The sequence below is a fragment of the Trichosurus vulpecula genome, chromosome 7 (genome assembly GCF_011100635.1).
Source record: "Trichosurus vulpecula isolate mTriVul1 chromosome 7, mTriVul1.pri, whole genome shotgun sequence".
NCBI classification, from domain to species: domain Eukaryota; kingdom Metazoa; phylum Chordata; class Mammalia; order Diprotodontia; family Phalangeridae; genus Trichosurus; species Trichosurus vulpecula.
The window spans coordinates 266,439,221-266,450,457 of NC_050579.1; the positions used below are offsets into that span (position 1 = coordinate 266,439,221).

The following is an 11,237-nucleotide window of genomic DNA, read 5'->3' on the forward strand; positions in this document are numbered from 1 at the left end:
TGTAGCTTACAGTCTTAGTTTCCTGAGATCTCTAAGAGCTTAAATAACTTTTGAAGTTGAAAAGCTGGTGCGTCAAATGCAAGGCCTTTACAAATCTAGGTCTTCTTGACACCAAGGTTTTGCCTTAATCCGTTTTTCCAAGGTGCCTCTCATCCCCATTTTACAGAGTAGGAAAATAAGGCTTTGAGAAATTCCAACTCCAATCCTCTTTACATTATATCAAGCCTCCAGTCTCAAGTGAAAAGAAGGACCAGTCTCAGGACATAGACACAAGGTTGGTTTCCAGTAGTAAAATCAATTTTATTTGCTGTTCATAGAACATACAAGGCAACAGACCCACCCCACACCCCAGCCCCTTGGGGGCAGTTTCTGAGTAATAGGTGGTCAATGAACTCTTTAACCCTTATGGGGCCTCACATAAGTAGGCCCCACTGAGTTAAGATATGTGTGTGGGGTGGATATCGTCACCCCTAAAGGTACTACCCCTATCACTAGTCTTTCTTTCCCAACCCCTCCCTTGATTCAGTTCCCCAATCCCAGTCACCCATCACCGCCCAATTGCTGTTAATTCTTTTTCCCGGCTTTCTCCCCACCCTCAGCTTTAGTTTGGTCTAGGGAGTCTTAACTTCAGCAGCTCACTAGAATATCTCAATAAATAAAACAAAACCAAAACTGCATTGCAGAAAGTTGGAGGCATATCTCTCCTCTCCAACATATAAATTAAAATAAATATTACATATACCCTTCTCCCATCACCACCACCACCCCACCCCACCCTTAGGGGGATGGTACATAAATAAAAACTGTATATAAATATTATTATCTAGGAATGACCAGCAATAAATTAATGTCTTTTCTCCTCTGCACCAAAGATGGTAAGATAAGTCTCTGCCCTCCAATTACTCCAGCTCTGGGACGTGGGCCCTGTGGCACTGATGTCATTCTTTGGTTTTAGTGTTCTAAGTTCTAGAGTGCCCCAGGTCCAGCCTCAGCCTGGCATACGCCCTTTCCTACCCCTCGAATCTGTGTTTCTTTTTCTCTTTTTTTGTTGGGATAGGGTTGTGGTTTAGAAGGCTGCCGGGTGTTGTTGGAGTAAGGCGCTGATGTCCACGGTGTAGTCCGGAGGCTCAGACGTCAAGTTTTGGGATTCCACAACTGGAGGCGCTGGAGTGGGGTCGTTAGGGGGTTCTTCTAGCACTGGAGGCGCTGGCCCTCCCTCCTCGGCCATCAAAATCTGACAAAAGACAATAGTGAGGAGGAGGAAGAGGAGCCGTCTGGCCGGATTGGGGTCCTCTGCAGGTGGCTGGCGTCGAACCTGAGAAAAGTAATAAGAAAAGAGACTCAGGCACCTAGTTGCCCCAACTGGTCCCTGGGACCAAAGAGCCAGGTCCTGTGGCCCCACTCCGTCCTTCCAGTTCTCCCTACTTTTTGGGTCTTGGCAATGGAACACTCACCATTTGAGGGTAGAGGACCCTGCGGCTACGCTTGCGAATTACCCTGTGGGCGAAACTGGAGCGCGCGGGTCGGTAGTAAGTGGCAGGCTCCGGCAGGGGGTCGAAAGTAAAGATCTCCGGACCGGACCTTCGCCGACGCCCAGGACTGGGGATGGGGCCCGGGGTTGGGGCCAGGGTGACGGGCGCCGCAGGGACGGAGGCTCGGTTATGACACATGGTGCTTAGAGCTGGAGCGAAGAATGAGGACTGTGCCTTAAGCCGCGCTAGTTATGGAGCCGGCTGGGCAGGACCGCCCCCAAATATCACAGCGCTATTGGGTGACGGGCAAAAGCAGGAGGAGACGGGGAAATTCCTACGGGTTAGGCAAGGAGGGGCGGTGGGGGTGGGGGTAGAGGAGCGAGACTACGCAATACTGGGCACCCTCGGTGGGAGGGGAGTGTGGGGGAGGCTAGGGACATAGTCAGCTGGACTGGAGGGCGGGTGTGGGCACATGTCCCGACCTGTGGCTTCCACAAGAATTTCAAGACAAAAATACATGGTCATGTATACACACGTAGACAGCTCAGTCATTATGGAGAATTGCAAAATCAGGGCATTTGAAAGTTGGAAGGGGCCTCGATGGCCACCTAATCCAACACATTATTAAAAGAATCTCCACTATAACATACCTGACCACCCTCTACTTGGAAATTTCCGAGGAGGGAAACCCATCACCTGTCAAGATTTTTGGACAGCTCTAATTATTAGGAAGTTTTTTCCTGTCATAGAGCCTAAAATTGCCTCTTTACAATTTCCACCCATTAGTTCTGGTTCTGCCCTCCGGGGTCCAATAGACTAAGTCTATTCTTTCGTTCCATAGGAGAATCTTTTGAATACTTGAAGACACTTCTCATATTCTCCCTGAATCTGCTTTTCTCCAGGCTAACTATTCTCATTTCCTTCAACAATCCTCCTCCCACCTGTACTCAAGCCTTTTCACTATCCCAGCTATTTTCCATTGTATACTTTCCAGTTTATCAATATTCTTTTTAAACTATGGCTCCCAGAGAATAATAGGACTAACCAACTTCCTTTGTCTACACTTCTTCATAACACTTCTTCATAACACTTCTGTGAATATGGTCTTAAGTTTTGTAATGTCAAAGGAAAGGGTATGGTAGTTTTTTCCTTTGTGTAGTTTTTTCCTTTTGTTTACAACTATGTTGTCTACATTCTTCATTCAATTAACTTATTATTAAGTATTATGTTTGATATGGAGGGAGATCCATAAGCAGCATGACATAACGGTGAAAAGAGTACTAGATTTGAAGTCAGGACATCTAGATTTGAATCCCTTTTCTATTTGCTTGCCTGTGTGACCCTGAGTAAGTCACTTCTCTCTGGGTCCCAATTTCTGCCTTTGAAAAATGGCACTGGAGCTGGACTAAATGATTTCTATGGTAAGCAGTGGGAGCATGACATCATGGAAAGATTTGAAATCAGAAGATTTCAGTTTGGATCCTGACTCTGCATATCTATTCTCCTGCCCGATGTTGGGCAAGTGATCTAACCTCTCTGAGCCTCGGTTTTCTCATCTATAAAACGAGGTAGTTGAGGTAGATGATTCATAAAGTTCCTTCTAGCTCTGTATCAATGATACAACACCTTCTAAGTCTAAATTTTATGATCCTCTGAATACATATTATATCCTACTGATGGAGATAAGATATATACGTGTATTTCTGAAAACAAGGCACCATAAGATAGGTATACATAATATATCTGAGCCTATGGATTGTTGAGTTATATGCATATGTGCATGTTTGGGCTTTGTCAGTGTAAACAAGTGCATTTACTTCTGGATGTAGGATGAGTCTAATGGAAATGGATGGACAAATACTTTTCTATGTCTCCTCTTGAATTTTGCAGGTCAGAGAAAAGGGTATAAAGATGTCTGATATGTGATGAACATATTCATGCACAAACAGCCTTGTTCTTGTTTTAGGATTACTGTATGGCTAATTGTGTCCCTCTACACATTTTTATTTTTTTTTCCTTTGTCGTTTCTCCATTTTTGTCTCTGCACTTTGTCTCTGAGTTTCTCTGCACATTTGTGAGTATGGTCTGTATCTCTGTGTATTTCTCAGGGTGCTTGCTATATGTTGTTGTTATAGCTACTGTTGTTGCTTTCTGGGTTTCATACAAACAGTACTCCTGTGTCTTTTCCCAGTGCTTACCCTGGTCCCCAAGTCTGCCTGTACCTATGTATCTCATTGTCTCTATTTATGCCAGCGTCGGTGGATGTGATATTCATTCTGCTGTACTCTGGCCTTGTTAGACTACGTCTGGAGTATTGTGTTAAAGTTCTTAGTGCCACAGTTTAAAAGAACATTGAACAATTGGGAGGGTATTCAGAAGAAAACAACTAGAATAGTGAACGGACTTGAGTCCATGTTATATGAACATCGGTTGAAGGAAATGGGGATGTTTAGCCTGGAGAAGAAAAGACACAGGGGGATATGATAGCTAAGTATCTTCAAGTATTTGAAGACCTGGGGATTAGATTTGTTCTGATTGGCCCCAGATGGCAGGACTAGGAACTGTGGATAGAAGCTGTAGAGGGGCAAAATTGGGCTTGATGTCAGGAAAAACTTCCCAATGACTAGAGCTGTCCAAAAAGTTCAGTGATTGAATATAGAGGTGGTGGGCTCCCCTTCCCTGGCAGTTTTCAAGCAGAGGCTGTGACCTTTCCTTGAGTATGCTTTGGTAAGGGATTCTTTTTAGTTATGTGGTAAGCTAGATGGCAGATGCCATCTCTTCAAACTCTCTAATCCTGTGATTCTGTAAACAAACAAACTGTAACAACATTGATAGTAACTAGTTAGACCACACTCAGAGAAGTTAGAGCTGGGCATCATAATTTAGGAAGGATATTGAGAAGGATGATAGAGGATGGCCTAAATATCGAAACCATGTACTATGAAAAATGGTTGAAATTGGCTTAAAGGGAAGACATTTCTGTCTTCAACTGCCTGGAGGGGTGCTATCGGGAACGATTACATTAATTTTGTGACACTCCTGAGGATAGAGATAGATTCAATGAGCAGAAATTGTGCGTGGAGTAGATAAAAAGAAAATGCTAGAGAGGTAGTTAAGCAATAACAATGCATCTAGAAGCATATGAATGAAGGGAAAAAAACCTAAGATTTTTGACATTTTTTTTTGCTTTAAATCATTATTCATAATTTGAGAGAGTTAACACTCCGGAAGATTTACTAATCTGTAAACAGGGAGAATGTTAATCCTATTGATGAGAAAGCAAGGATCCAAAATGATCTCAAAAGGTTGAAGCAATGGGCCAAACCTAACAAGACGACTTTTAATAGGAATGAGTATAAAGTCCTACTTGTAGGCATTAAAGGATCAGCTCCACAAATATGGGGAGAGGGGTGAGGAGGAAAAGAAAGGTGACTTGACAGCAATTCATGTGAAAAAGATCTAGGTTGTTGGAAATCAAGGGGATGTCCATTAATTGGGGAATGGCTGAATAAGTTGTGGTATATGAATGTAATGGAATACAATAGTGCTATAAGAAATGATGAGCAGGTGGACTTGAGAAAAATCTAGAAAGACTCACATGAACTGATGCTGAGTGAGGGGAGCAGAACCAGGAGAACATTATACACAGTTACAGCCACATCGTTAGATGACTATTGATAGAGTTGGCTCTTCTCAGAAATGCAAGAGTCTAAGACTAAGATTCTAAGGGCCAAAAGACTCATAATGGAAAATACTATCCACATCCAGAGAAAGAATAATGGAGTTTGAATCCAGATCGAAGCATGCTATTTTCTCTCTCCCTTCTTTGTTTTGTTTTGTTTCTTCTTTCTTGTGGTTCATTCCATGGGTTATAATTCTTCTTTACAACATGACTAATGTGAAAATATGGTTAATATGAATGTATATGTAGAGCTTATATCAGATTGTACTCCACCTTGCGGAGGGAGGAGGGGAGAGGGGGGGAGAAAATTTGAAACTCAAAAGTTTATGGAAGTGAATGTTGTAAACTAAAAATAAATAAAATTTTAAAAAAAGATCTAGGTTTTTAGCGTGTGTGTATGTGAGTAGGTGTATGTGTTTATATGTTTCAAGTTCTCTATGAGTCATCATGGCTTAGTAAAAAGAGCCCTGGACTTAAAAGTGCAATACTGATCTCTGCCTTGTGTAACTTTTATTTTTTTTTCATTGCAGAAATTCTTTCTTCATATAACTTTTAAAGTCACTACGTCTCTGGGTTTGTGCTTTCCTATCTGTGAAATAATGGAGTTGGACCAGATGACCTCTGAGGTTTCTTCCCCTTCTAGAATCCTGTGATTCTACAAGTTACAGGAGGCAGAAGATGACTTTACCAATTATCATAAGTGTCCAATAATGGAGCCAGCTACCTTGGGAGATTTTATTAAGTTATTCCTCATTAGAGGCAGAGCTGGGACAAGGTATTTGGGCAAGATTTGAAAATCTGAATTTCCCCTTGCATTTGAAAGCTGCACTCCTGTGTTTTACGTACTATCATGGGAAGCTTTCGGTCTGTATTAAAATATCTGAAAATGGATTTTTTTAAGAATCTCCACACTCAAGTATCATGGAGGCAGAGTTTTTTGGTACTAATGTGTACATTTATAAAAAAAAATTATATTAAAAAGGACCATTCCTGAACGTTGTGCCCTGGGTGGCTGTTCCTACCTTGTCTTATTCCTAGTTCTTACCCTAATTCTGATTGGAGGTACTCTCACTGAAGCCAGGTGATCACTTCTAATGATGTCATAGGTTGATTCATATATTGTATGGACCGCATATATGTTGGACTTATTCTTTCCAGCTCTAAGATTCTCTGATTCTCTAATGTGACGTCTCTCACTCAAACCTACAGAAAGTATATATAAAGTTGCAAAAAGAAACACACTGTACTACAAGGGAGTGCACATATTTTTACCACTCTGCCATGCACATACTGCAGGGACAATCTCACAATCATTCCAGATTCAGGCAGACACTTTCTCCCTACATGTACATATAAAGGCATAGAATGCCAGGAGCTGGAAGGATCCTTAGGGATTATCTGGTTCAACCCCCTCATTTATAAATGAGGAAACTGAGGCCTACAGAGTTTAATAGACTTGCCCAGACCCATACAGTTCATTAGTGGCAAAGAACAGCATGAGAGCTAAGTCTTCTGACTTGTAGGCTAGGAATCTTCCACCACACCACAGATTCATTTATCTTTTGTTTATACACATTCCTCTTTACCTTCTTCCTTAATCTACTCCCTCTATACCTCTTCTGTAGACCTATGCAATCCCTTGACTCACTTCTTAAAGAGGCCTATTCACCGAATGGGCATTACCTCACTCTAAGTGAGTACATGAAAAGGCCTTAGCCTAAAAGGGCCGGGTCTCCCATTGCATCCTGCGTCATCTCCAGTCATTATCTGATCGATGGACCCAGATGGCTCTGGAGGAGCAAGTGAGGCTGGTGACCTTGCACAGCTCTCCCTCACTTAAATCAGTCAACTGCAAGTCATTTCATCATTTCCCTGATCCCATGGTCCTCTTTGAAAACAAAGGGCAAACACAACAACCTCTTTCACAAACACATAACACATTTCTTCCACATACAAAGACACACACACACACACACACACACAGAATGTGTGTACACTCTTTCCCAGCCTACACATGCCTCTTCTTTTCTCATACATTCCTGTTCTTTATATGATCTAGCACAAAAACACTGTTAACATACAGAAACACCCACATATCTTTTTCACAGGCACACATAAAAACCATAAAGTCATAGTGCCTCTGTATACATACACACTGGGAGCCTGTGGGGGTGTATGTGAGGGTGTGCGGGTAGGTATGTGTGTGTATGTAGCTGTGTGTATGTGCATTTGAATGGCTCTGGGTTGGGCTAAGGGCACATCGATGTAAAGACTCAGACAAATAGGCCTGAGGGATAGGATTGATAATAGAAGTCTATCCATGATATCATATATTGAGCATTGAATTTGTAGTTAGAAGACATAGTTTTGAATGCCATCTCCCCACCTCTTGGACAATCCATTTCTCATTTCTGTGTTTTAGTTTTCTTCTTCTGTAAGATGAAGTGGGGTATGGTAAACTAGATGACCTCTAAGGTTCCTTCCCCCTCTAAAATCCCGTGATCCTGTGAACCAGTCTGTATCTTGGTAGGAGGGAGGCAGAGACAAGAATTCATCAACTCTTGTTCATGATGGAAAGTTTCTCCAGGGCATTAAGAGGGGGAGGGAAAATTAAGGGGGAATTTCCGGACACAGCTTCCAGCCCTCTCCCCCATCCCCCTCCAACATCTGCAACTGACTGTCCCTGCTCAGCTCACTCATTTGGATCTCCCAGCTAGGCAGGTCTGGTTAATTCTTCCTATCATCTCCTCAGCCTAGTTGTGGGGTGAGCAAGGACTGGACCACTCAGGGATCTTAACCTTAAACCTTTGGCTCCTCTCCATCCCCCACTTCCTGCTTCCCTCAGAGATGTAGGTATCCAATTCCCCCTTCCCCCCACCTACTTCTTGCCCCCACCTAAGGTCTCAGTACCACTTTCCCGCACAGGAAGAGAAGGAAAGGTTGAAAGTGAATCATTAAGCATATATGTGGGGGTGTGTGTGTAGGGGTGAGTTATTGTTTGCATCAGGAAGCACTTGGGGAGGCCTGAGATTAAGGCTGGACTGGTTCCCACTGCTCTGATCCTAGTAATACAGGCCCATAGGTTTCCATGTTCTGCCATGGCTCCCTGCTCCCTTGTTTTTTCTTTTTCACCTTCATGAAGCAACCCATTGTGTTACCCCTTTCTTCTATACTTTACCTTATTTCCATTTTGGCCTTCATATTCCTCCTCTCTCCAGAGATCCCAGTATCCCCACTCCAGAAGCCCTTGTGCCCTACCCACCCCCATCCCACATCTGTGTGTTCCTATGCCCCTCCCTATGGTCTCTCTAGAATTTAAGTGTAATCTCAGGATTCTATCCATCAAGCTCTCATGCCTCTTTTCAGTGGCACTGGGAAGGAAGTCTAGAATCAGGGTTATACTGTATGGAATCAGACATTGGTGAGTTGAGGGAACTCATTTCCTGCAAAGTTCATTTATATAACAATGGGTTACTATTCTACTTGTTGCGACAAGAAAGGAGAGCTTCGATACAGGACTAGAATAGAGAACCAAGGCTTAGGGGGAATTAGGAAAGGAGTCCTTGGGAATAAGGGAATCTAACAATTTGGGGAATCTGACAACGTTGGGGAATGGATGACTGGTAGTGTAGGGGACATGAGGGGATAGGGAAAAGAGATGAAAAGGGGAGAAATTATGGAAAGGAGATTGTAAGACCAGGCAGATATGCAACAGAGATGGTGGTAGGGCTGAAGAGGGTGAGAAAACAAAGGATTGAAGAACAATATCTTTTGCTGATGGTTAACAGGGAAAATGTATATGTGTGCATGCACTGGTTTTTGTCTCCTTCCATATCAGATAGGTTTCATGGCTTTTTGTTTTAAAAAGTAAATTTATTTACTTTTACTTGTATTTATATCTGCCTCTCCCATCACCCCTCCCCACCCCCATTGAACCTAAACAACAACAACAAAATCTGAAAAGTATAACCCCCATCATAAACACACATAGTGCAGGAAAACAAATTCTCAGACTGGCCTTCACGGCTTTTTCTGCTTCTAAGATTCTTACTTAAATGTATTCTCAGTCTTCATTGAGGCAAAAGACGACTTTCCTCCCTGCCCCTTCCAATCTTCCTTTGCTAGGTACAGCTGTGCCTAGAGGATATGTGTCAAAGGCTAAATTCTGGGGTTATGAGGTTAATGAGTGACCCTAATGGCAGCTCATTTTAGGATAATGGTCGATGATGCAAGTGGATGGGGGAGGCACAAGCCTCTGGGTGCTCTCAGTAACTAGACATGTTATGACCATTAGAGACGTGGTGTTCCTGCACCCTGGGAATCAGCACAGCACAGTCAGACCGTGCCAGGATGCAGCTTAACCGGGAGAGGAGTATTTGACTGATAAGAACCCGGGAGTCTGTGCCCTGACTGACACTCTCTTCCTGTCCTAACTACACCCACCCTACACTTCTCTTTCAGGCTCCCTTCTCTGATTTGTCTTCCCTCCGTACTCTGAAGCTAAGAAATGGATCATGCTTGCTCCCAAAGAGGCTCCCTGTGGCTGGCCCCCTTTCTTCAAAGGCTGAGAACCCATTCAAACTGAGCCTGCCCTCCCCTACTTCCAGCTTATGTGGTGTGGCGATAGCGTGTTTGAAGTTGAGAGCAGGGGTGTGAAAGGGAGCCAGGCAGGGGCTGTACGGGTGGTTTTCTTGGAAGGGAAAAGGTGGTGACTCAGAGCCAAGTTAGGGAAAAATCGAGCTCACTTGCTCCCTCTCTGCCCTGCCTGATTTTGGCCATGAGCTCATGAAACAGGAAGCTGTGTCTGGCCAGAGAAAGACAGGCCTGAGCCCTCCTTTCTAATTGTTTTTTCTGTGTAGACTCATGGGCCCCCTGAGGCCTCAGGACGTCAGCAATTGCTGGTCTTTTGGCGTGCAATTATGACCCCTTCTCCTCTCCGATGAATATGAGGAAGGGAGGGTGTCATTGTTTTCCCAAACTGGAAGCTGCTCATTCCTCAAATGAGAGGCTCCGATCTGGGCTGTAAGCATGATCACCAGTCTTTTACCTCCTCTCTATGCCTTTCAGCCTACAGCACTTGGGGTTTTAGATGTGACTGCTAGAGTGCTTAAATAAAGAAGTGACTCTAGCCCAGAAGCCTGAGTTAATTAAAACAGTTAGTAGCTGGGACCACCCTTTTAGGCTCTTATGTAATAAAATGGTGGGACGGGGAGCTGAATTGGGCTGCTTAGATACCTTTGAGGCTTCCTCTAAAGAATCGGGACCAATGATAGGGGCTGCCAGCTTACCTAGGACATCAGGAATTCACGACATTCCTCTCCAGGAGAGACAGATATTATTTTAGTGAAAGTAATGACTGCGGTAGATGGGGCAGAACCCCCGACTCTGATGAATTAGATATGTGGGTGAGGCAAAATATGAGGGAAAACGCTTCTGGGCCAAATGCTTTCATGGGTTGATTGATAGTGTATACCTAGCTCTAATGCTTATTAAGTGAGCAAGATAAATCCTCTCACAATAGGTGTCTGCAGGCCTATAACGCTTCATATTTAAAACCTGATCTTTGCATTCCTTATCCCCCATAGCTGGAATTTGCTCCCTCTTCATCTCTACCTCTTAGAATCCCTAGTTTCCTTCAAACGCTACTTCCTTCATGAGACTTTTTCTGGTTCCGTCAGCTCCTAGTGCCTTGCCCCTCTGAAATTACTTTGTATTTATTTTCCATATGTTTCTTATGTACTTATGTACGTGTGTTGTTTCCCCTGCAGCATGTAAGCTCCATGAGGGGCAGCTACTGTTTCATTTTTGTCTTTCCACTTCCATTGCATAGTACATTAAGCAGGAGCTTGATCAATCCTCGTTGACTGATTTGATTGACGGAGCCAAAGAGGACTTTCAATATATTAAGAGAGAAACAGAAACCAATTTTTTTTTCAGGAAGTTGACTTAGAATTATTTCCAGAGGAGAACAGGAAGGGGCAATAAAATTAATCAACAAATATTTGAGTACAAGGCTAGGACTGAGGAAGCATGATGTGGAATTAAGCTCCTTCGTGGTACTAGAGACCGTTTTCCATATATTT

At 43.3% G+C, this 11,237-nt stretch overlaps 1 protein-coding gene across 1 annotated transcript; it reads right to left on the reverse strand.

Annotated features, from left to right (window-relative positions):
* Nucleotides 1-279: 279 nt before the first annotated feature.
* On the reverse strand, nucleotides 280-1,676 carry IER3 (immediate early response 3). Its single transcript, XM_036767740.1, has 2 exons — nucleotides 1,455-1,676; nucleotides 280-1,315 (listed from the first exon to the last, which is right to left on the reverse strand). The coding sequence occupies exons 1-2, from the start codon at nucleotides 1,668-1,670 to the stop codon at nucleotides 1,067-1,069; spliced, it is 465 nt and encodes a 154-aa protein (XP_036623635.1). The 5' UTR covers nucleotides 1,671-1,676; the 3' UTR covers nucleotides 280-1,066.
* Between the last annotated feature and the right edge of the window lie 9,561 nt (nucleotides 1,677-11,237).

Bases quoted from the DNA above. Each gene is read 5' to 3' on its own strand.
- IER3 (XM_036767740.1), bottom strand. From the start codon at position 1,670: ATGTGTCATAACCGAGCCTCCGTCCCTGCGGCGCCCGTCACCCTGGCC. The intron at 1,316-1,454 runs GTGAGTGTTCCA...TACTTTTCTCAG, and splicing joins GGGTCCTCTACCCTCAAATG to GTTCGACGCCAGCCACCTGC.